General features: G+C 45.7%; 3 protein-coding genes across 12 annotated transcripts in view; 2 read left to right on the forward strand and 1 right to left on the reverse strand.

Moving 5' to 3' along the window:
* The window catches only part of AK8 (adenylate kinase 8), a 70723-nt gene extending 62976 nt beyond the window's left edge, over positions 1-7747 (forward strand). For 3 of the 4 annotated variants that reach the window (XM_054849032.1, XM_054849034.1, XM_054849035.1), the window contains 2 exons: positions 4526-4606; positions 7167-7729. In XM_054849032.1, coding sequence (XP_054705007.1) covers positions 4526-4606; positions 7167-7413 — 328 coding nt within the window. In that variant the 3' untranslated portion in view covers positions 7414-7729. Of the gene's footprint in view, positions 1-4525; positions 4607-7166 lie in introns of all 4 variants that reach the window. The other variant, XM_054849033.1, reaches the window with a different exon arrangement.
* A 3278-nt stretch (positions 7748-11025) lies between these two features.
* GTF3C4 (general transcription factor IIIC subunit 4) lies at positions 11026-23756 on the reverse strand. Of its 4 annotated transcripts, none has more exons than XR_008579970.1 (6): positions 23324-23756; positions 20601-22421; positions 18686-18816; positions 17682-17770; positions 16170-16640; positions 11026-16054 (listed from the first exon to the last, which is right to left on the reverse strand). XR_008579970.1 is itself a non-coding variant. In XM_054848263.1 (5 exons), exons 1-5 carry the CDS (start codon positions 23651-23653, stop codon positions 16576-16578), a joined length of 2436 nt encoding a protein of 811 aa, XP_054704238.1. In that variant the 5' UTR covers positions 23654-23756; the 3' UTR covers positions 11026-16575. The 4 variants fall into 4 exon arrangements, 1 of the variants encoding a protein (XP_054704238.1); XR_008579971.1 differs by having other exon boundaries at positions 11026-11697; positions 13714-16640; XR_008579969.1 differs by having other exon boundaries at positions 11026-13186; positions 13714-16640.
* The window catches only part of DDX31 (DEAD-box helicase 31), a 49887-nt gene continuing 48585 nt past the window's right edge, over positions 23745-25046 (forward strand). Inside the window, exon 1 of one of the 4 annotated variants that reach the window (XM_054848264.1) lies at positions 23745-24028. In XM_054848264.1, the coding sequence (XP_054704239.1) occupies positions 23954-24028 (75 nt within the window). In that variant the 5' untranslated portion in view covers positions 23745-23953. The remainder of the gene's footprint in view (positions 24029-25046) is intronic. The other 3 variants (XM_054848266.1, XM_054848267.1, XM_054848265.1) reach the window with 3 other exon arrangements.

The raw sequence follows: 25046 nt of genomic DNA on the forward strand, positions 1-25046 counted from the left end.
CGTTGCATCACTTTTCATCCTTAAATGAAAACAAGGTATGAATTCAATTAGATTTAATGGTACAGGTCAAATTTCACAGACAATAATTTTACAAAAAGGGCTTGGCTTTGGGCTCCCCTCCAGCAGTGTCAATCCAGAGCAACTCCAGGTAACGGGAGATGCCAAGGATGAGAAACCGATCTAAGTAAACAGCCCAGGTCTAGAACAGTCAACATCTGGATCCACCTGGGTCAGCCTCTTCAAGCAGCGATGTTTAAATTACAGGACCAACAGCGGCAGAAGGCCGTGGCTTACAGGCAGAGCTTTGGTTCTCTTGAGATGTGACGGCGGCTGGCAAGGCAGCGGAGCCATCCTGGAAGGTGACTGTCAGCACGCAGGAGCAGCGTGCTTTAGTCCCAAGCTCAGTGCCACCGGAATTCAGGCACACAGCATTTACTTTTCTTAGGGCAATACTCGTAATTTTTCCATTATAGGCACTTTGAGTCAGTGACATTATATCCACAAACCAGGAAAACCGCCACCAAAAAAATTCTCCCGAAGACAACTCTGAGCACTGTCAATTGTTAATAACGTGGATTAACTAGGTTGCTTGCCATCTGGAACAAATGCAGTTCAGGATTAGATGAATGCTGTTGTGTAGATCGAAAAACCTTTCTTCATTTATTGTATGGTTGGGACGCATTTTTCCAAAAATGCTATCTGACAATCAGGCGTGAAATAAAACTTACACCACCCATACTTTTACCTTCTCCTCTCTCCATTTGTGAGGGGAAGGCATCAGGATGCTCTGGTGACCTCTGAGATCTTAAACTATGCTGTCCGAATAGCCAGAAGCGATTGGAACGCCCCTTTGGAATGCCAGATGGCCGGTAGGAAAAGAACGTTATATTCCAGCTCTTAGAGACCTTATATGTTTCATCCTCATCCAAAGGCGACTCGTTCTCGTTTGACTAGGTACACAGTGAAGGTGTCATCAACATTATTAATTTGTTGGAATTTAATCTCTCTAATGTATCTGAAAGCTGTAATAGATTAGGTAAGTGATGTCAAGTGCAGGGAGGAAGAGGCAGGATTCTGACACAAGATTTTCTTTTTTTCCTTTTAACATTTGTGTTCACAGTTTTATTATCTGTGAAAGCCGGCTGTCAGGACTGGACCTTCTCTCACCTCCCTCTCCTGGGAGAGAGAACAAAGGAGAGAGGACAGAGCTTTGCTTAGGAATCACCTGGCTCCAGTCGCGCGTCCAGCAGCGCCGTACCGCTCAGCGGTAGCTGGGGGACATTTGTCCTCAGAGACCTGGGCTGAGAGGCTCTGCCCGGTTATACCCCCCGAGCACCGGTTTGTAGCCAGATGCCAATGATTTTCGGTTGCCGCCGGGCAGGCGCTGCGCCCACGATGCAGGAGCGAGGACTCGTGGTGCATCTCTGCCCAGCCCTCGGCGGCGCGCGCCTGGCGTTGCTGCTGATTGACGTTGTTCACCCGCTGCGGAGCGGAGCTAACAGCTTGCCAACTCGGCTGCAGAAGCTGCGCTAGATGCTAATCCAGCAGTCTAACGTAGTATACTTTGATAGGAGGCTGTGTTTCCTCGCCTCCCTGTCTACCAATTCTGATGACATCTGTTTCATATTTCCCCTTGATAGAAGTTGTGACACATTACAACATACAAAGCCTGGCTGATTCCTAAAGTGAGCTTTACAGAGGATGCATTTATGTGAAAAAAAAAAATTACCGTCGGTATGTGAAAGGGGCCAAGCTCTGCTTGGAAATGAATCCAGCACTTGGGAGTTCTTCCAGTTCCTGCTCTAAATGCTCGATCAAGGTCGTGGATGCAGCCCTCTATCTTACGAGGATTTCCAAGAGAAATCCAACAAACATGTTACCTGGACGGTTGGAGGGCAAGTTTGTTAAGCGCTCAGAGTCGTAGCAGCCTGAGAGAAGGACACAGGCGACACGTTGCCCAGAAATACCTCGGGGAGCTGAAGGACCCAAGGCTAGCACTCCACAGAGAGCACATACATGTACATACGCGTGTGAGTAAGCCTCCAGGGGCTGCATAATAGACCGTGTGTGGTATGTGTCTCCTTCAAAATGATAATAAAGCTTTCTAATTGGAAGTATTTTAAGTCTAGACGGTAGTTCTGTCAGTGTTTTTCCCCTTCATCTTTTTTCCCTGCTTCAGAACAATTTTGAGCTGACAGCCCCGGGGAGTGATGTTTTCTCTTATCTGCAGGAGCTGCGTGGTACGGCAGGGTACGGCACCCCACCTTCCGTTGGGAGGACCATTGGATTCGGAGTCTGTGCTGTTGTATAGTGTATTCCGTGTGCGCCGTTACACGGTGTGTGTGGGGAAAAAAAAAATCCATATTAGCAGGGATGTCTACGCTCTCCCACACCTTCCCCCTACACTCTTCTTTAATGGTGACACCAGACTGGATAATAAGAAGCATCTTGTATAAAAAAGAAGGGAATCTCAGACAAGGCTTTCAGAGTTCATTTTGTTGGCAGCTTTTTAAGTGGAGTTTTTTAGGCTCTTCTGATTCAAATACCTTAATACTTTTTGAGTTAGTAACTATGAATTACGACAAGCTTTCTTGATATGCCAGGTTATAATCCTTTAGTGGTTTTGTTTATTTCAGAATATAATAGGAAGCCGTATCAATTATCATGACTGTATAAATGTTGTTCCTCTCTACTAGAATATTCATCCCGAGACATATCATCAGCTGTTACCTGTTCTGACAATCACGGTTTTGTGCCATTGTTGGGCAACAGAAACAAAGAAAAACAAAATGTTAAGAGTGTAAGGGATAAAAGAGTGTTGAAACCGTTGTTCTCTTCCTGTCTTTGGAATCTCCGAGATCTTGAATGTTTTATTCCTGGCTGTTATTTTGTTACCACAGTGTGAATAGAAGTCATTATCTATAAACATTTGAAGAGAGAGACGATTTTCATAACTTTAAATCCTACAAAGGATTCTAGTAATCTGCTATGTGCATGCCAAGGTAAAGCTCAGCCTTTCATCTGGTCTGCTCCCACCCAGTCAGCGTAAAACGTTCCTTTGGTGAATGTCTAAAGCACACGGCATCTTTTGTGAGAGGCAGGCGAAAATGAAAATAGGAAGCCTGGCCTTGAAGGCAGCAGCAGGAGAAGGTGTGTTATAAAGAAAGATATCTTTACAGCCTTCAGGCCGTGCTCGGTTGGTAAAAGTTTATTTTCATAAGTTGTCAAAGGAAGCTTTATTTTTTATTTTGTTCTGAGTTAATCATCGAGTGTGATCTTTGTCCGGACCTGCTTTAGCCTCCAGTAGCTGGGGGACTCACGTCTGCTCGTTCTCAGCAGTTTGTCGCCCATTTTCTGCTGAAGAGCTGCTGAACGAGAATATAAAAATTAACAGGACGAGTCTAATGAACCAAAATGCCAAGGAGGAGTCAACGTCAGATGGGCACAACAGTTTATACACAACAGCGTAATGTGACCGGGGTCAGTAGCGGTGTTTATTGTTTTCTGGTGCCGCATCCTTGAGTCAAATCAGGGCTTTTGCATAACCGGTGTGAAATGAGTTGGCAAGTCCGCTCCGTCCTCCGGTGAAAAAAAAAGGCTGTTCATAGCATGGAACCCGCACCACTGACACTGAGGGTCTGACTTTTTAAGATGGTGAGCAAATATGTCTTGTACTGACTTAATGGGAATTGCGGATTTTGATCTTAAAATTAAGCATTAATATATCCTCCTTAGCAGTCTCAACAGCCAGGCTGATTGTCGAGTGGGTTACGCCGTACTGAGCTGCCTTCCGTGCCCTGTTCTCTGCAGAGCGATGCTGACGGAAGGGACAGGGAGTTGTCAGCATCGTAATGCGGTGCGAATTAAGTCTTACCACTCCTTCCGCTTTAAAGGACGCACGAGGACTCGCGCTGTGGGGCTGTGGGGAGGCAAGGGCAGCAGAAGTGGAAGTGGTCTAAAACAGCAAGAGTGGTCTAAACCCCTTCCGTGGGCGCTGAGTTGTGCAGTGCTGTCATTAGGGAAGAGTAATTATTCTGCCTGATGTTGGCAGACAAGCTCTTTTTCTGCCCTGGACGGGAACAGTGGCGATTTTTATTTACCTGTTGCAGCACGTCACTGTGATTGTATTTGCTAGTTGGGTTGAGAAGCTGGATCCAGAGGGCGTTCAGAGGTACCGGCTGGGTTGTGAGCGAGCTGTGACAGACTGAGATCGGCCCCAGCTGTATTTCAGTCACTGGTGTCCACGCCGTGTTGTGCGTTAAGCCCTGTCAGTGCACACAGCACCACACACGTTGCGCGTCAAAGAGCTGCTGCCTCGATGAGCTCGGAGACTACACAACACGTGAGGAGAAGAACCGGAGAAGAGATCCCGTGCGTACGCTCCCGTCGTCTGATGATGCAGGTTCGAGTGGTCCCTTCCACATTTGTGTGTGTCCTTTGTTTGGGTAAGGATTAACTCATACTCTGAAGGTCACGAGTGATGTTCTCAGGATGTTAATGCACCTCATTGTTATGTTCTCCATAGGGTATTTTTCTTTAATCTCCCCTGTGAATCCATCGTGGAACGGCTGTCTCAACGGAGGATTGATCCCATCACCGGGGAAAGGTTAGCACTCATGCCTGATGTTTAACACTTTTCAAGACTGCCAGTGAGATGAAAGCACGAGATAGACTTCATAGAAGTCTAAGGAAACTCAGGAATATTGTACTCTTGCTTAGGGATTCCTTAAAAGAAAAGTTTAAACTTTCATAGCTGCTCGAGTACCAACCCACCTCCCGGCTGCAGCAGGCTTCTGTTCTCAGAATAGGGCGTTTTAAAATCTTGGAGCCTACAGCAGCAAGTAGCTCAGGTCTAACATTTTAATGGTAACTAAATTGGTTGGTAAAATAACGCTGAGGGAAGATGTCTGAAACTGAGCCTAAATGCAGATGGTTTGCAGACATTCCCATGGGAATTTTGAAGGCTTCCCAGCTGGGGAAAATGGAAAACTTGCTGCATTTTACTTCCCCCAGCTCCTGTGATGGTTCCGTCTGCTGTGACATATTAATATAATTCCTGCTCAGCAGAGCAAACTCGTTTGAGTCACTGAGTCACTATAAAATTGGGTTCTCAGATGTGGCAGTTCATCTCACTGGCAGTCACATCACCTTGTCTCACCAGTGACCTTCAGGTTTGCTGTCTTCTCCACTCTTGTTTTTTGGGGAACAAGTAACAATGAAATACCTTCCTAAATACCTGCTGGAAATGGTGTGGATTTCCAGCTTCACTCATGCTCTGTTTCTATGATTCCCCACACTTAAATTTTAAACCACTATTTTACTTTTCTAATGGTTAAATGCATCCTATTAAATCAAAGACAAATACTGAACCCTCAAAGATTAAGGCCATAAATACTGGATTTGCCCCAAAGTGATACGTGATTATTCAGACTTCTCACTCGGGGTGCAACATTAACTTGTGACAGCAACAGTGATTTGCTGTAACTGCTCTCTTCGGTTTAGTAAGCAGTGATGCAGTTGTTCAGAAGAAATGAACGGTATGAAGCAAATCATTCACACATCTTTGCATTTCTTATCATTAGGATTAGCCTGTTCAGTATCTGCTCCAGTTAACACGCTTCCTTCTTCCAAACTCTGGGTTTTATTCCTTCCAAATTCATTGTGAATTGAATTGGTTTAGATGTGTATCTAATCCTCAGCATTACGATAAACCCGCACCACTGGCTACAGCGCAGCGACGAGGGCGGCTTTCAGCTGTGCTCTGAGTAATCCTAATGTGGAAGGAACTCCGTGTCCCCGTCACTGTACCAGCTGGAGCTGCAATGCAGTTCTGTGCAGACACACAGAGGCTGCTGCTCTCCCCGGTTTTGCATCTATCCCAACAGTTTCCGAAAAATTTGGCTGTACGGGAAGAGGGATAAACTGGTTTTGTGTTAGGGCACAGGAGCTATTTACTCAGAAGTAGAATTACTGTGGCAGGAAATTTAAATACAAGTTTGCAGAACAGCTTTTAGCGATTGTTGGGAGCCTTTGGCGATGCAGAAACGCCGTCAGAATTCTTTTTGGTGTCAGCTGTCTGGGCAGGCTGAGCTGGACCGCGGCACCGCGACACAACTCCGGTGATGAAAATCCTCTGGCTGGCTGAAGCCTGCTGACTGGTTGAGTGAACCTACAACTGTGAATTCAGGGAAGCCAAATTCTGGCATTTTGGAAATTAGAAATAACCAAAACCTACCTCGGAGTGAATTAACCTCTTTTTATCTTCAGCCACTATAAAAAAGATGTTAGTAATTACACTCTACCTGGTATCTGCCCAGAAATAGAGACCGAGGAAGAGTACTTGTGTCATCTTAACTTCTTCCAGTGACCTTTAGTACTAACGGTGTTAATCCTACCAGTAGCAGCTTATCAAGAGGAAGCATACCTGTCTTCAGAGCTCGAGCTTGTGGTGATTTGGAGGTTGTGTCCAGCGAGGGCTGTGCTTCCGCTGCCCTTCTGCCGCTTGCTGGAAGCACTCAGCCACGTGCTTGCTAATAGAAAATACCTTAAAAAGTTAATACTGGGGATCCCAGCCCTGTTGCTGCACTTTTGCATCTTGGCAGGAAAGTCCCCAGTGTCTGAAAGCCTGAAACACATTTTAAGTTACAGGTCCTTCAGCAGTGCCAGGGCCCAGGGCTATGTTTGGGCTCACTGATTCAATGCAGAGAAAGCGCTCAAAGTTTGGCAGTTTTTTTCCTGACTAATGTCCAGCATCAGCGTAACAGTGAAGCACAGCAAAGATTTTTAACAGATGCTAAGGTTTAAGGTTTTTTTAAGATAGGAATCAAAGATCACAAGTAAAATGCGTGTTAGGTTGGATCTGAATGTGGAGCGCTGGGCACGTAATAGAGATTTCTCCACACCTTGTGCGACGTCTATAAACACCAGCAGCGCTCTCCCTGTGTCACCCCAAGAGAAACTCTTGGCTTTGAGTATCCAGGATTCTTGAGAGCAGCGATGACAGGTTACTTGCCCTGAAATTTCCACTCGTTGTTTTGAAACCCCAGCCTAGAGTAGAAAGAGGCACTTCCAAGGAACTGGGGTAGGCAAAACCATGGACTGTCTTAGGAAATGGCCACTGTGTCCTCAACTGAGCTAAAGTGGTGGTGTTTGTATCTCATCTCCAGATACCACACTACATTCAGACCAGCACCCACACCGGAGATCCAAGCCCGTCTCAGGCAGAACCCTAAAGATGAGGAAGAAAATGTTGAGAAGCGTGTGGAAGTCTATTACAGGAATGTCAAGGAACTGGAGGATTTTTATGAAGATGCCTTTTACATCAATGCTGACCAAGACCCTCATGTTGTCTTTGAGATTATAGAAAGCTGTATCATTAAGCCCCTTCCATGCAAAAAATTAAAAAGCTTATAATTAATGAGGATTTCTGTAACAGTTGATTTTAAACCTTTCCCCGTAATGTTTGCAGTCCAGTCACTGAAGCGGCAGGTTATCCTCAGTCAGCCAAGCTGTGTTAACTCTGAAGCTCACCAAGGCTGAGTGAAGCTCAGAGAGTAAGAAATTGTGCTTTATGCAAAAGTTTTTTGGTTTTTGTTTTGTGTTCCAAGGCGTGAAGCAATGTGGCTAGGGAGGTTCCGCCGTTTAATTCAAATATCTTTTTCTGATGCTGTGATTCTGTGAATAGTGGTTTTGTTTAACTGTGTAATAGCCACGAAGCCAATTCAGGCTATTAAAGCTATTAGACGTGCCTGGGTCTTAATACACGCAGCGCTCTCCACCAAAACTACGCAGGCACTACCTGCCTACCTCGCTGTCAGTCTGCTGCGAGCAAACACAAAAGCAAATGGAAGAAGAACGCTTGCAGCTCTGCAGCGCACTTTCCCCACAGACAACTGCCATGTTTTGAGGCCAGGGTGCTGAGGTTTTTACTCCCTTGTTAACTCAGATTGCTTAGAAGGTTCTGACAAAGCGGTCACTTTGCAATGCACCGGCTGTCCCCGACACCCTGTTCGGCAGCCCGACCCCACGGCCGGGTGGGAAGACTCAGAACGACTGGAAAAAATACCCAGAGCCATAGAAAACTGGTTGCAGGTTCATCACTTTCAGAACCCAATTAAGGACATAACGAGCTGCAGGAGCAGATAGGTTACTAAATTCTGTTTTCCTGCTGAGGTGAGGCTCCCAGTCTGTCCCAGAGGCTTTTCTGCAGCAGCTGTTCCTCCACTGTATTTCCTGCTGACCGTGGGTTCCACCTTCGGCTGCCCCGACTGAGCTGTGCCCGGGCAGGTTGGTGCCCAGGTTTTTCTTTGCTCTGGCTGGATCTGGCTGCTGTAAATGCTCAGGTAAGTCCTTCTTAACTGGAAGATCCTTGATGGAAACCACAGCACTGTTTGCTAGCTCTGGCTGTGGAAATGCACATCCTTAATGCTTCTAAGGCAGGGGTGAGATGTGGTGGTGTGATTCAGAGGAGTGCAGAGTCTGATGCCTCTGTTATGTCTCCCTCTCTTTCTCCCTTGTGTTTGGGTGTGAATTCCCCTTGAGCAGGGGATGGGGAGGAGCTCCAACGTCCTTCTGGAGCCCTCTGTGCCTGGGAAGACGCAGGAGGTACGTGCCATCTCCTTCCAGAGAGGACAGGCCTCCAGGAGCCTTTTGGGTTTAGATGATTTCTCTGGTCCTCTTGCTGTAAATGCATTTGGGTCCTTGGTGCTGTCTTTGATCATGTGTGTCCAGGTCTGTATGGAGTGCTGCAGAGATGTACATGCCAAATTTCCTCTTTGTGCCTGTGGAGTAAATCCAGGTGGGAAGACCCTGGTTATCCAGATGGCTATGGGGATATTGTGTTATTTTGGAGGTCAGAATTTTCAATACCTTTGGGGGGTTTGGATGGGAATTGGACTTTCCAGCCTTGAGGGCAGCTTTTAGAATCTCAGAATGAATGTATTTGAAATCAAAGGAAGCCAAATCCTCCGGCACCAGCAATGCAGGCTGAGTCATCTGTGTCTTTTGCGCTGAGAAATTCCAGCTCGTGGCTGAGGCAGTGGCTGCTCCCACGGCACGGGGCCCAGCCACAAACTCTCGTGTAAAGCTGGGCAAGGGCATTTATAACAGTCCTACCTGTTACAAATGTGCTGTTTGGTAACCTACTTGGGCAGCTGTTTTTTATGCTATTGCTATAAAGATATGCTGTAGCATTCGTGCATAATTGGGAGCCCTTCTATTAATAATACATGGGAAGCTCATCTTGCTAATATCACCTTCATCTGAGTGTTCCTACTAAATATTTTGATAGATGAAATGGATAGAGAGTGTATTTAAATACTGTTTGTACTGCAGCTAGGGTACAAAAGGGACAGTGCATCTTTAATTAGACAGGTACATCTGCTTAATTAATTTAGCTGTAAAGCCCTTTTTCCTCTTCATTCTTTCATCTACATGCGGACGCTATATTAGTTCCGCTCTGCTGGTTCCATAGAAACTGAGAAAAAGAGCTCGTCTCATTGAGATGCGCTTGGCATGTCTGGGTACGGAGTCTCAGGTCAATGGTCAACCCCCAAGGGTTTGCAGCAGGCCTGAAGTGCAGAACGTAAGGGTTAGCAGAACATGCTAATACTCATGTAGAACTCTCCCTCAGAAACAACTAAAACAATTGACATTCATTTAATTACTGTAAACGAAACAGCCCCTGCATCACTTTGCATAGTAAAGCCTGTTAATACCAAAAAGGTTCAGTGGGTGGAAGGAGGAATTAGGCTTTTATAATTGGAATGCAACACTTGAAAACCAATTTGGTAACTACACTTGATTTTATTAGCATCTTATTCTGGCAAAACAAATGTTGAGCAATGAGAAAAACAAGGTAAAGAGGAGGTGGTAAGAACACAGCGGGGACCAGACGTTACTTATTGTACAGCTTGCCCAGTTCTGAAATGGACCTCTTTTATCACTCTGCTTTCCGAAGACACTTTGCGGAGAGGGCTGCTTGGAGGTTGTGCCATACCCTATATATTACGCTGTTAATTATGTAGTTCCGCAACAAGATGAGTATGTCCAACTGTTCTACAAACTCTCGTGCCCACCTGCTCCAAACAATAGATCTGGCAGTGCCCTATGGTGGAAGGACGCTTGAACACCCCCAGGCAGGAGATCCAATCCTCCAGCACCGTCTCTGCAGGGACCCCCTGGAGCTCTTGAAAGATTTCCCCTGCTGCCTCCTTTGGTTTCTCACCTGGCCTCATAAGGCTTGGGTGCTGCCAGCACAAAAACCTTAACCATAGCTGCTTTTACCACCGCCCGCTCACAAGGTGGTGTAGAAGCTGCGGGACTGTACCGAAGGAAGGGGCAGCAAGGCGTTCGTACCAGCCCTTAAGATTGGGTTTAGAGCCAAGACAGGCTTGGCAGGTTCCTGTGCCTCAGCCCTGCTCCACAGAGGGGCAGCTGGAGCTGAGCTGATCTTAAGTAGGAACAAACTGTGGTTATGACCCTCTACCTGCCCCTCGGTGTTGCAGTTGCCAAAACTGGACCTGAAGGGCGGCTCTTGCCTTGTCCTACGCACTTGGTACAGAAAACTGTCTGTTCCCCTGTACAAGCAGGTGTTCCTGGGTTATTCTCCTCTTTCTGCAACAAGAACCGTTTCATTCTATGGAAGAAAAGAAAAGGTGATGTCAGGCCCCTTTCATCAAAGAAAGTTGGGTCTTTAGTAGCATTGTTTTCAGGAGCTGGGGTGCTGCCACGCGGCAGTTCAGGCGGCCAGGGAAAAGAGAGGGGGAGAACCTGTGCTGGCGAGGAGGAGGGAATGGTTGAGTGGCTGAAGGGCACTACCAGACCCAGCTCCTCTCCCAGGCTTCACCACCAGAGTTCTGTGACAAGGGCCACAGTGAGATTTTTATTATTAGTCCTTTTTTTTTTTTTTTTAAAGTGTGAAGTCTTATGGTGAAGGACTGAGTGCTTGACTACACTGCTGTTTCTTGTCAGTCTCAGCTCTTGGCCCCCCATGTCCCTCCCAGAAATTCAGTCCTTTAAAATACAGGCATTACAAACAAGTACTTTATTTATTTAGAATAAAAAAGGAGCAGGATTACAATGCTACTGTCGCAGTATACAAAACATTCATCCAGGTTTGCTTCATGTTTACAAAATGTGCCATATACACAGCATCAGTATTCACAGCAATGTTGTCAGACCCTCCCATGAGCGAAGCCTCAAAGGAAAAATCCAGAAACTAAAGATTAAAAACTCAGCTTTGCTTTTCGTGCAGCCTGGTGACCAGCTACAACACTCACACCCCATAACGGAATTAAAGTAGCACCAAGAGATCAGCTAGATCAGCGGAGCAATTAAACTCTGCTCTGAACAGTTTCACTTGGATGGCTCGCGGGTTTTCCCTTTTCAGGGCTGGCCCCCTAGTTTTGTGTTAAATAAGAATGCTGCAGGGCTCAGCAGTGCCGGAGTCCTCCTGTGACGAAGGTGCTCCAAACATTCACATTTGGGTGGATGCAGCCGCAGCCTAAGACAGCACACGGAATTACTCCGCTTCCTCCCCGAACCGTAGTGTCGTTAATGCAGTAAGTGCCTTGCGTACCGGCTGCGTGGCAACGATGATACCTCATCCGCAGGCAGCTGTGACGCTCCTGAGGTCACTGCCCAGACCATGACAGAGCAGCAGAAGTTCCAGGTCTTTTGAGCGAAGGGTGCTAAAATCTGAGTTAGCGTTAAAAATTAGTGACAGAATAAGAATATTCCAAGTGACACCAAGGGTCTGGGAACATCTCCAGTGTAAAGTACGAGTTAGGACTGAGCATAGCCAAAGATTAACACAGGCAGAAACTGAAGTGAGACTACCTACCCAAGGCCCTCCCTCCATCACTGTACACGCACGCTGACCTCTACAAGTTGTGAAAAGCTACCCTGGATCGAGACTTCCAAGAGAAGGCTCGACTCTGAAGGTGCAGGAACCTTAACAGGTAGGACAGGACTCCAGAGGAGTAGAGCCAGGCTCAAGCTCTCCCTGTTTACTCACATGGAGGGGAAAAAAGCAGCTTTCCAACCTGGTATTCCCCAGCGGAGCTGCAAACTATCGGGCATCTCCACGCTGACGCTGGTACCAGTTCTGGTTAAACCCCACCCACTTCGATGTAAGTCTGGAGTATAACCAGCGTAATTGTGCGTTTACAGGCCTGATACAGAAACTTCAAAAGGGAATACAAGAGGGCGATGAGGACAGACATGGTATTGGTAACTACTTTGAGCATTTCACCTCTGTTTACTGAGAGCCTAGCAACGCCTTCTTCCAGTTAGTTTAGATGCTTACTTGAAGTCTGACTTTTGCCACGACTACCCACGCTTTGAGGCTAAGACTGCTATTGCCCTTACTTCCAGCTGCAAAAACATGAACTAACATTTTGCAGTAACAAATTTGAAGTTTATTATATTATTAAATATTGGACTGCTAGTAACTACATGCTTACAAGGTGACTGCCAGAAAGAATTCATTACTCGGAGTCCTCAGAGAAGGGATGGGCTCTCTCCCTGACACCCTACCTGGAGATGGCAACTGAGACTCCAGCAGTTGCACCTGCAAGGCTGTCCGCTGCCTCGCAGACTGGGCAAGTCATGAGGGAAGGGCTCTATGTTTCAGAAATTAAACTGGTACAAACAAGTCTCCCGTAAATGTTAGTTTAGGGCACAACAGCACAAGTGTGATTTGTTAGCCTTTAACTAGGACTATAAATGTTTGCGTTCAGTTCTTTTATGTCAAGAAACCCTTAATGAGGATAGAATAAATGGTGTTCTGCTGCCCATAATCACTGATGATACATTAGCCAGTGGAAAACCTGGTAAGTTTAAGAAAATAAGGGAAATATTTATTGCCTGTATGTATGCATTAGCAACCATAATATTTCCTCTCTAGAAATATACAATGGGATTAATAGGATGGGGGAACATACAAAAGGAAAGGATGATTGAATGCTGAAGTCCCCAACCCATCGCTGAATTAAGGTAAAAGGCAGCAATGAGTTCTGCTGCCACCAGCTCTAGAGCAGGAGGTGTAGCTTGGAGACCCAAGACAGAGTCCTCGTGACCCCAAACTTTGACCTCAGTTCAAACAACGGCACGTAGCACCAAGGCACTAACAAGCTGTGCAGTCCAGAGCTGTTCTGCTTACCCAGTGAACTTGGGTTTCTTCAGCCTAGTGAAGGAGGGATAAGTTTATCAGCATGAGCAGCATGAGCATTTCAATCTTAAATGCTGTCAGAAGCTACTTATCGAGGACAATGACACATTAGCTTCAGACACAGAACACAGCATCTATTAATTATCAGATGCAAGAGCAAGTACCACAATTCTTTAAAAAAAAAAAAAAGCAGCACTGCATCAACAACAGCTTAGTCCCTCTGCTGAAGCATTACTCTTCCTCTGGAGGTGAGGCACCATGAACAGCCAGAGTGTTTACCACTAAATGGCGAAGCGGTTGAGGAGAGCCTTCTGCTATTCACTTGCTTGGGATATCTTGCAAAACTTAGGGCAAAAACTTAGCAAGAGAAACTCTGATTTTGTGGGATTTATTCTTTGAATACTTCACTTGGTGTCCCAAAACAGATTGGGCCTTACTGTTGGATAGCTCGACTACGTATCAGCTTGAGAAGGCAGTTCTGTTAATGGCAAAATAGCATGGGGATCTGGCAGCAGGTGCTCGTACCTCCCTCAGCCACTCACCTTCCCTGCGTGGGATCAAAGTGAGGGGTTTGATTAGGACGACACGAGGGATAACACGTCAAGGTGCTGCTGCAGCCCTGCAGGTTGTTACGGTACTCCAACAGGAATGGGACTAATGTCCACGTTCCCAGAATGGCGTCCAAGACCAGTAAAAGGTTTCCTGAAGGAGGATGTCTCAGCTGGGCAGAAAAATCCAGTAAGATCAACATCAGAGGTTACACATTACTGGTCTGAGGTGTGCTATGCTATTCAAGCCTATGCTAGTTAAAAAAACATGTAGGAACCAGTGATAGTTTAAAAAAAAAAATTAAATCGCAATACCTCTTTGCCTGTTGCGAATGGGTCAGGGTGAGAAGTGAAAGCTTTGTGCTAAAGGATCTCCACTGGCATGCAGACAAAGCCAGCATCGTTGGCTTTAAAATTCCATTATCCCAGCAGTCATAAATCAGATTAAATAAACTGGCAATGGTATACTGAGTATCTACTGCCTTGAAAGACAAGGAAAACTAACAATGCTAGGTGTACTAGAGCTCCTACATGTCTAAAGCATTAAAATTCAATCCAGGGAAAATCAAGGTAACTGCTAGAAGTATTCACCAGGAGTTAATCTAGTGATATCATGTTGAGCCTTTTGGTCAGCCAGACTTAAACGCTTTAGCAGATCAGGATATTATTATGGTTTCTAAGCCAGTATCAAATAAATGTTGACTTTTTTTTTTAAAGCATTTACACATGGTTCTGGACACACTCTCACCTTTTCCATAGTCAGGTGAATTTCTGAATTGGAACACTCGCTGATGAACTGGTCAGGACTGCCTGGACAAGGACTTGCAGCTTCCACTTAAAACATTTTTCCTACCACCATGAATAAACCTGTTCAGCTGGAAACTGGAAACTGATGTTCTGTTCCCCCAAACCCCATCAACACTGGCAAGAAGATAGATGCTGCCCCAGGTACAGTACCTGGCCCCAAACTACGCACACATTAGTTATCAAGGTTACTCTTTGTTTTACTAGATGCTATCATGATCTACATTTTCTTTCTTTGCAGACACAGTGAAGTAATTTCAATTTTCAATGCACAACAATAAAAAACTAAACATTTCTTTAATACAATTATGGTATCACTTCCAAGGGTATTTACAAACAGGGCTAATTATTTTACAGATGAATGTGCTTCTGCTGTTCTAGGCTACTATATTAATATTATTCTCAGTCACAGCACTATCATGCTTTATGCATGAAACTCTGAATAGTAAGGACAGCTGACTTGTTTTCATGTCAGCTGAAGCAAAAATTTGCTCCTACTAAAGGTGAAGGAAGGTTAAGAAAATATGCATAGTCATTACGTCAAGGAAAGTTAAGCACCAATCCACACATGCATAGTTGGAAACTGATCCTGTCAGGACAATTCCTTGATTTCTCAAATAGCTACAGAGGACTTCACACACAATTAGAAGTGTCATGAATCACAAACAGGGCAACACATCCAAGTGTCCAAATTGGTATTCTGAAGAAAGCAAATACATTAACTTTGGATTATTTGACAACATGGATTTAAGCCAACGAGACAAATTGTACCAAATAACCATACACATTTTGGAGGTATTACTCCTCTAACACTGCATAGGAAGTTGAAAAGGATTCTCCTGCTCCCCATAGGAACTAGATGCCAAAGAGAGAAAGATGGGGTTTTTTCCTGATAGGACAGTTAGAAGGCAGAATAAATTTCTGGGCTCAGCCATGCTACATCATTGGCATATTTATGAATCTCTTGATGAGAAAGGGTTATACAAGGGTTATATTTCACCTGTAACATTTTAGCCATGGTGGGGTTTGGGCTTGGGGATTTTTATTGCATTTTTATTAAAAGAGACTCTGTCAGCTGGGAGCGATTCCTTGTGTGTCAGACTTCTCTATGAGAGAGACTCTCCATTCAATTGAAAATAAGGTAAATTGGTAATGTTTTTGGTAACTGAGTTATACTGAAAAAGATGATTCCTGTGGGTAGAGGGTCAAGTGAAATGAAAGGCATGTACGTTGGCAAAAGCTAGGAAGTGGTTAGAACTTAGTTCAGAAAAAGAAAGTGGGGCAAGAGATTTAAGACCATTGGAAATATTTTTATATATATATTAGTGTTTAATCTATTGCTATTAGTTTAATAATTATTACATTTAAAAATTATTCTTACTGATCCATATTTGACTCGGGCAGCCAATATTACCCTTCTGACTGCAATACTGTTAAAACAGTTGAGAGGCAGCTATTCTTCTAGACTTTAAGTGAAACTAATGTAACGGCCAATTTCTCTCATATGGCTGTAACTGGCATACGCTTCACTCTGCAAGAAATTAGAACCACAAATTATTTTGATAGTTTAATATTCTGCAGCAAGTGCCAGTGCTTGTTAAAAAGCAAACGAGAGCGCACCACAAGCCGAAGCCTTCTCTACCCACCAAGACCATTCAAGAGGCAGCTCCGCTGTTCCTGTCCCAGGGAAATCACATAGTCCTGTCCTTTTGGGAAATCACACAGTTGTCAGGCAGAAAGGACAGTTCACGCTGCACGCTTAAGACTTCAGTTCCTTTTCGGTAAAAGGAAGTGTATCCAGCTGCTGCTGTGTCAATGGGGTACGTTTCCAAGCCGGTTTATAAACTTGCTCTTCTAGATGTACTCCTGTTTCTGGAGCATGGAAGTAGCTCTGGACTTAAGGAGTTTCTAGAACCTCCTGTGTTCTATTTACAAGGGCATGGATAACATCTTCCCCCTCCAGTAAAGTCTATTCCCATGCTCGATATCCTTCCAGACTGAAGGGAGCTTATGCAGCAGAGAAAATAATTTCAATCTTTACATAGCTCTTCTCTAGAACACGGGAGAATCACAAAACGTGCAAGGTCCTTGCAATAACCTCTTGATCCATTCAGGATCTGCAAATAAGAAAACAAGTTGTTTAAAGCTGGAGGTAGAGATGAACACAGGAGCGATGGGACAAACTAAACAGTAATCCTGAAACAGTTTGTACGTATTCACTGTGCAAGATTAACTGGGAGTTCAGAAGGAATCCAACCCCAATTCTGTCTTGAAATTTCAAGTAATGTCAGTTGGAGTCCCATGTCAGTGGGGGACAAAATTAAGGTGAAACAGTCCATGCTGTATCATTCCACACTCATCTAGTTACATAGGAAAACAATTTAAAGGATCACCATGCCACAAATGTAGCGTTCTCATTTTCTGAACCAAAATTAGATACTTCACATAATGCAGTCCTTGGTTCCTATTTCTTCATCCCTCTCCAATATAAGGAAATTAAGTTTACAGCCTCTCTCTACAGAGGTTTAAGTTCTTGACCCTTAGTGCTGACTGGAACACCCACAAATTATGGGGAGAAGAAAAGTATCACCTACACTTTAAGACAAACTGTTTAGTGTACCAGCTGGGAAAAATACCAATTTTCTTGCACAGCTTGTCCTTCCTCAAACTCTGAAAATACAAAGCCAAAAGGTTGACTGGCCCCCACAGCCTGCCATTACTGTCTCTGAAAGAGGTACTTGTGGCAGGCTTGGGACCTAAGCCAGCACGATGCCAACTATTTCTTAACCTGTGCTGGATCTGTTACAGCTTGTGCTGAAATAGAATGTCAAAGACCCTCAGCTCTTGCAGAACTGGATGCTAATATATTCAACTTGAATACAAATGAACTGTTGTAGCACTCCACCACAGATTATGTGTTTACTCAGCTCTCATTAAAATGTAGTATTTATAAATTAATTTCTGCAGTCACTACTTCGTAATTAATGTATGCCATTAATACATGGATGACAACAGGACGCTGTGAAACGCAGAGCACTAGTACTTCACCTGCTAACTGCCTGTAAAAGGGAAAAGTCAGTAAAACTAATTCAAGTTATTTGGCAGATAAAACTTAAGAATACACAATCCAGCCCCTTTTGGCCACGGGAACAGTTTACCTTCTGGGGTTGGATGCCGTGCGATGCTGTCATGAAGCAAACACCTCCTGTATTCCAAACTTTGACAGGACTGGTAGGTTAGAAAGCACCTGTGAAAGGACAAGTAGCTTTATCAAGAGGCTTGGGGTCTGGTTCGGTTTTGTGACCTGCTCCTCTGCCCTGACTGGAGGCTGGGTTCTGTTCCCAATAGACCTTGCTTTCTGAGAGTAAGGGCAGTAATCAGCCACAGGAAACATAAAAATTAATAATTTGTTAATTCAGGTAAATGATACTTCACAAGTATACCCAATTACATATGGTCACAAAAATAAAAAGGCCAAAAATCAATACACCATTAAAAGAAGTTTCATCATTGGCCAAAAAATTTTAGCATAGAGTAGGAGAGGCGAAAAGCTGAAGGTTACTGCAGAGGGGAAGAACCATTAAGGCAATGACTGTTTAGCCAAACCAGCACACAGTATCTGTTAAGCAAAAGTTTTTCTTTGTGACAGACTACAGACTTGTGAAGTCTCTAGGGACAATCACCACGTACCCCATACATCGATGTTGGAAGATTTCCTTTTCTAGATGTTCCAGAATTGGTCTGATGTCTCTATGTGGCTGTTTCCAATCATTTTTTTTGTTAAATTACTTTGTTTTGAAATGCTGAAGTGGCTAGAACAAACCCTCCTTTGTGTGCTTTTCCAAAGGATGATTTATGCTTGATTTTTCCCTCATCTACTTTCTCCCTGCCCCCATCCTCCCCCTGCTTGAAGAAAAAAGTTAGATGATCAAAAGCATTTTATTTTAAAAAATGTACTGATAAGGGAACCAAATCCAATCTACAATGTCCTCTCTCTCATGGAAGAGGACAGTTAACAGCCAGCAAAGATTGCAATTAACTGCAGCATGGATAACATGCTTCATGGCTTTTTACTCCAGCAATAAAAAGTGGTTTAGATTAGTTATTTAAGTATGTTTAAATTATCCAGAGGAGGGCAAAAAACTCTTTAAGAACCAGTTACCTGAGCCAAATATGTCCGTTGGAACAGACTGCCTGTTTGCGATCAGTGAATGGCAAGATCTCTTTACACAAGCTGCAGTGCTCTGGAAAAGTCTGTTTGTTCATTTTCTTTAAGATATGCCCAATCAGCACCTGGGAACACACAGCAGTCAGCATTGTTTACAGCAAGACAGCTGCCTACTGAAAGGTGAATTCAAAGAAATAAAAGGGTAAGAAATGTAATACATTGATAAGTATTAATTGATTCTCATGCTGTTGTCATCTCCTAAAGATTTCTGTCCCACAGTAAAGGGATACAGAACTTAAGAGCAAGTATGTTACGTTAAGCTACTCGCAAATTTAAGAAGTACTGAAGAAATTGGTATCATACCACTTTAGAGGATGCCACTGACCATTATAGCAATGCCAATGCTTTCACATTCTCGTGCCTATTGCAATGGATGTGCTAAAAATATATCCTGTTCAGGAATTACCTGGATGTAGGTCTTCAGCAGTCATCTCAGAGTATACATGTTTATAGTAGAACATTTATGTGATCAAATTTGACATTTCAATAGATATAAACCACATCCCAGGGACGTTTAAAATGTGACAGCAAACTGAATAAATAAAATAGAATTTGAGTAAGTCAGTCAGCTATTAATGACTATAAAAAGAAGAACTGTGTTTACAAGATAAGAAAAGCAACCTCTCAAACCTCCAATTCATAGTAATTGGCTGGTAGAAAAACAAAGCCGTTCTGCCAGAACACTTTCCTAGTGAATTACTGATGGCCACACTGTGTGGCCTGCCTGCTACTAAGTCCAGCAGAGAGAACACCACGCTACATCAGTAATGGAACTGTGCTTCCTTCCTCTGTCCTTCTGGATGCAATGTAAAGGTTGATTTTTAGAGTTCAAGTGATTTAAGGACTTAGGTACCGAAAAGAACTGTTCTCTGTTCAAAGAGGTACAGAGACATCTGAGACATACTTGTCATCGAGTCTTAAGAGCCAGGAGGCTGGCAGCAGAGTGTTCCCACTGAAGCTTCCTTTGTCTCACATCTGTATGCAGAAAACTTGTCTGCCCACTGCAGGGCTCACTGATCACTTGTTTCCTGCCACGCATGCTTACTCTACACATTGAAATAGTCAGGATACTGTCCTTGCAGTTATGCTTTTATTTTGGGAGGGAATATTGCAAGTTTGGGAAGAGTTCCTATCATGGCTAAGCATTCAGTTATATTTATTGTAGTTCAATAACTGCAAACGTGCCTGAAGGTTCAGGCCATATATGTTACAACAAAGACATTCAATCAGCTTGGTTAATCCAAAGTCCTGCATAAAGTTCTGAATCACTGGATTTAACTCATAAACCACAATCACTTTCTGAAGAACCTCTGTAACTGATCTTTTTGCTGAAGGCTCATGAAGCAGTGACAAGACCTGATGTACCACCTGAACAGTCACAGTACCTTCAATTATAAATACTTCAAGAAGTGATACTGCAACTCTTAAAATTACAACTGCAGATGTTTAACTGACTAGAGGAAATACCTCCTAAGTTTAGTTTTGTAGAGATGATAGGTTAAATAAGCTTAGCCATGAAAACAAACATCACTCGCAGTCAGTACATGTTCTAAACCCACCAAAGAGCCGTGGAATAACCGTGGTCCTCTCCACTGTTCTGCAAAAACTCAGGCATGCTTATTCTTTATTGTGATCCAAATTTCAACATCTCTATTTACATTCCCTCCTACTCCATAATTTCAAGGAAGGACAACTTAAGCTGTATGCTCTATAGAAGCTGACTGGCAAGGATGACATGATTACAGTTCTCTTTCCCACCCCCAAAGCTGTATTTTCATTTAAGGATACGGAGGAGGAAGAAAGAAGTCACTTGTAATACCGAATCCCCAGAGCATAGAGGTGCACTTACTCGTGCTGTTCTGTCATCATAGCCATCATCAGACATTAAGAAGTCACAGACTCCTCTGGTGGGAATACTGGTGTTTTCTGTAATCCATGTGTGCAGATAAACTTCTCCCAACACCCGTTTCATGTGTTCTCGTGTCAAGTGCATTTCTACTGCCTCAATTTGTGCCTGTATTTCAAGAAGCTTTTCTTCCATTGGCTCGCGGCCTCCTACATCACTTGACTGATGAAGAGAATCATCTGCAGTGTCATCTACGTCTGTACCTTTGCCTGTGTCACATAGGCTCTGCTTGCTGGCTTGTTTAGAAGTTCCTTCCTCTTGATCGTCTTCAGTGCTGCCCATCCCAGGGGAATCTGATATCAAGATTTTTGCATCCTCATGCGAGGGTCTCCACATGACCTCCGAGGGAGCTTTCTGCATTGACTGGTACAAAATCCTCAGGAGGAACAGCTTAAACCGCCAGAAGTAAGTAGAACCACAGCTCTCAATCTTTTTATCCAGTGCTTCCTGTAAGAATTGAGGAATATGCTTATCCTTCAAAATTTTCCAGCGTACGAGATCCGTCAAGTCCACTTGCCGGAAAAGGTTCTGAACAGAAGATTCCAAGAGCTGCGCAGCTGCCTCCTCAAAAGTCTTAAGGGTTACAAACTGAACTTGGTAGTTTTTGTTAACCGGGTGAAGACCGTTAGTCATGCCCTCTGTTGTAATAATTGCTAAGTATGCACCACATGGGCTAACAGCTATTCCGTGAGTCCTGACAGAGCCAAACACTTCTGAGAGCTTAATCAGCTGGTGCTCAAACTTTAAAGCAACATCTGTGAATATAGGAATCAGCTGCCTTACCTTTCCATCACTGGAGCACGTGTACACCGTGCCGTTCTGTTTGTCTGCTGTCAAAGATACAATTGGCAACGAATGAAGCCCTGTCACGTGGGAATTATGGACATTCAGACCTGCTTTGGATATCAACAGGAGACACCAAAACACATAAGCTCCTCTTGCAGCCACCACTAAGCTACAACTGCATTTCTGGTAGGGGTGGTAGAGAGGAATACATTTGATACTATGCACTGGTAACTGGTCCATTTCTTGCCATAAGACTACAGGTTGTCTCAGTGTAAAGTAGCCTTTGACTGCTTTTAGATTGACAGGAAGGATCTTAACTGGTCCAAAATCACTCCCTACAATAAGTCCGCTCATCTTTCGGTTGTTATGTTCATAGTCCCACCAAGACAACACACTTGGGGAATTTATTCCAGACTCTATGGTATTGCAAGAGGTAATTGATTCCTTACCCAGAAATGGAAGCTGAAATTGCCAAACTGCAATGTTACTGTTTTCAAAGAGTACTGCTAAGAGCACGCTACCAACATCCCGGCACTCGTTGTTGTGTTTCACCTGCTGAGTGGTGCAGATGCCCGACCACTCCATGCGCACTGGAGTCTGCATGCTGTGCCGTCGCTGAAATTCAGAGAAGTCTCCTAGTTCTCCGCGGGGAGTGTCAGCCTTAGAAAGTTTGTAACTGGCTTCATACAAACGCTCCCCGTAGATCTCTGTCAGGTCCACCAGCTGCACCCACTGCAGTCTGTTGAGGTTTGCGTGGATTGTCAATCGATTGTCCATGGTTAAAGCAGCAAGCAGGCACCTTCCATTCGCGTCACAGCCCAGCGGTGACCAGCTGGAATACTTGAATCCTCGCATAGGTGGCAACGACTTCCCCTCGGGATTGAATACTCGATCTAGCATAAAAGTTTGACTAACCGTTGGATCCGCTGAACTTGCAAACTTTTCCTTACATTCTGCTACCTCCTTTTTTGGACCAACCTAAAAGATAACAAATAACTTTTAAAACAACTGTAGAACTTTTTATTTTAGGATGACTTTCCTGGAATTCCCACTTGAAATACAGCCATCGCCTCTCACACCCTATGCTATGCTGTTCCAATGGGTAATTAATGTCACTCTTGAAGACTTAAGCTTCGTTGTTAGCTTGAATTTGTGTAGTTTTGACTCTCAGCTATTGAATCTTTGTCTGCTGAATCTAAGAGCCTGTTTTCAAACTTCTGTCCGCAAGTGTGTACTTAAAGGTACTTGGCGTAACATTCGAACTCTAAAGCACCCTACTTCAACTGAAGTTACTCCACGTTCTCAGCATTGTTTTGGAAGAAAAGTTCAGATCTATAACAACAGAACTATTTAATGACATATTCACCCAGACTTGCCACACTGGGTGCTAAGGAGTGTAACAAGTCAGAAGCCCAAAACAGTCCCTGCTGCAAAAATCTTTCAACATAGGTGGCAAACCAAGAAAGATTTTTACTTAAAATTTTACTGAAATTATTGTCATCAAAGTACTGGAGCTCAAGTGATTCTTAGAAAAAACTGCTAAACTTTAGAACCCCTGACGGTTGGGCTTGATGATCTTAGAGGTCTTTTCCAACCTGAAAGATTCTATGATTCTAAATCCACCTGACAATGGATCATCATATCGCCCCCTGACATTACTGGGCCATGGCTGGGTTTTTCTCCCCTGCACTTTTAAAATGCATCAACGCACGAAACGCTGCAAGTTGTGCGCGGGGCAGGAGCAGCCCGGGGGGAGGCGGCCCTGAGGACTCCCGCACCGGCCCGGGGACACGTAGCGGGGCAGCCCCGGGCCCCGCGGAGGGGGAGGCGGCCGGTGCCTTTCGCCGCCGCGGCGGGCTGGGCTGTGCGGGACGGCTCACCTTGAGGAGACAGGCGGCGGAGGGCGCGGGCACGGCCGTGCGGTGGATGACCATCTCCTGCCCGCCGCTGTGGACGTCGCTGAGCTGCTCCAGGACGGCGATGCTGCGGGCCGTGCTCACCGACACCCGGTGGTCCTCCGACCAGGCCAGCGGCTCCAGCCCGCTGACACCGTGCTGCAGCCGCACCGCCGGCTCCCGTCGCACCACCGTCAGCCGGAACCCGGCGCTCGGCGCCGCCGTCGCCTCCTCGACGAACGAGTCGAGTCCCAGCGGCGGCTCCTCCTCCCCCGCCGACAGCGAGGGGCTGCCCCTGCGTCCCGCCGCCGCCATCTTACCGCCGCCTCACGGGCCGCAGCGCGCATGCGCCGCCGCCGCTGAAGCCCCCGGCCGCCCCGGCTGGGGCTGTCCCACCGCCGCCTGCGTCGCCCCGTGAGTCCGGCGGCGTGGGCAGGAGGGACGGGCTGCGCCCCGCCGAGCCCCTGCAGCGGGGCGGCTGCGGCCGGGGGGTCCCGGGCGAGCGGCCGTTCCCCTGGGGGAGCCGCTGCGGCGCCCTGTCCGTCTCCTCTCCGCCCTCGCGGGCTGGGCCCGGCCCGAGGGGCGGCCCTGGGGCCCTGCGGGAGGCGGCGGGCCATGGCGGCAGACGGGACGCTGCTCCTCAACCTCAGCTCGGCGCCGCGGGGCCGCGGGCCCGGTGCCCCCAGCCGGGTAGGTGCGGCCGGGGCCGGGGGGGGCTGGGGGCTGGCCCGAGCCAGCCCTGGCGGCGGTGGCTGTGCCGGGACCCGGGGTGCTGCCGCGGGCCGGAGCCGTGGCTCTCGCCCTGACCGGACCCGGGGGAGCCCAGCTGGGGGCTGGCCTGGGGAGCCGTGGTCAGCGGGCCGGGGGTCAGCGTCTGAAAAGTTACTAAACGGAGCTTTTGGCTTTTCCCCCCGAGACGGGGTTGATGCCCGCACAGGGTGGCTCGGCGGGCAGCCGGGCCCGGCGCCTTGGGCGGTTGGTGGTTGTGGAGGGGGAAGCGCCCTCAGGGAGCGGGTGGGAAACGGCGGGTTCGAGCTGCCCCGGTCGGTGTGGGGGGGCTGCCGGGGCTGCCCTGCGCTTCCCTCACGGTGTGGGGGCTGAGTGCTGGAGCTGCCTCATGCAGAGATGTCTTCTTCTAGAGTGAACTCGTAATCGCGGGCACGCCATGAGCTGCGGGAATAGGTGCTTTCCTCTCATAAGTCTGAAGACAGAAGAACAAGAATGGGTTAAATAGACGTTTTCAATTCTAGAGTCATTGTTACAGTGCTTCTGTGTTGTTTCAATTAGTATTCTTAATTTTAAAATCTTTCTTAAAATATTGTGCAAAAGTATGTGAGAGTTAAGTGATTGCCAGGATTTACCCTGATTACATTAGGTACTTTGAGGTAGGGCACCACCACCCTCACTTTTCTGATAGTGAATGTTGGTGTTGGCATAATGAAGATTGTGCCGGTATTTCACGCGTTTTGCTGTTGTGTCGGGAAAAAACAATTCATTGAAAAAGGATTGTGGGACATTGAAGAGCTTTGGGGAGCAAAAGAAGTTAAATTTAATTTTCTTCTTCCCTGTTCCTGGAGGGATATGAGGAGAGCAAAAGTTTTTCTTGAGATGACTGGAAGATCGGTAAAATAAACTGCTGCAGAAGAAGAAATAAAGAGCTCAGAAATGCTGAAAGTTGGCAGAAGCATAAGTTGGAGTGAAGTACAGG

This window comes from Grus americana, chromosome 20 (assembly GCF_028858705.1).
Source record: "Grus americana isolate bGruAme1 chromosome 20, bGruAme1.mat, whole genome shotgun sequence".
Taxonomy (NCBI): Eukaryota; Metazoa; Chordata; class Aves; order Gruiformes; family Gruidae; genus Grus; species Grus americana.

Excerpts from the sequence above, each read along its gene's own strand:
- GTF3C4 (XM_054848263.1), bottom strand. The coding sequence starts at position 23,653 with ATGGCGGCGGCGGGACGCAGGGGCAGCCCCTCGCTGTCGGCGGGGGAG. Across the intron at positions 17,771-18,685 it reads AACGGACATATTTGGCTCAG|GTGCTTTCTAACCTACCAGT; the intron begins GTAACTGGTTCT and ends GTCCTTTCACAG. Across the intron at positions 16,641-17,681 it reads ACGGCATCCAACCCCAGAAG|ATCCTGAATGGATCAAGAGG; the intron begins GTAAACTGTTCC and ends TCTTATTTGCAG.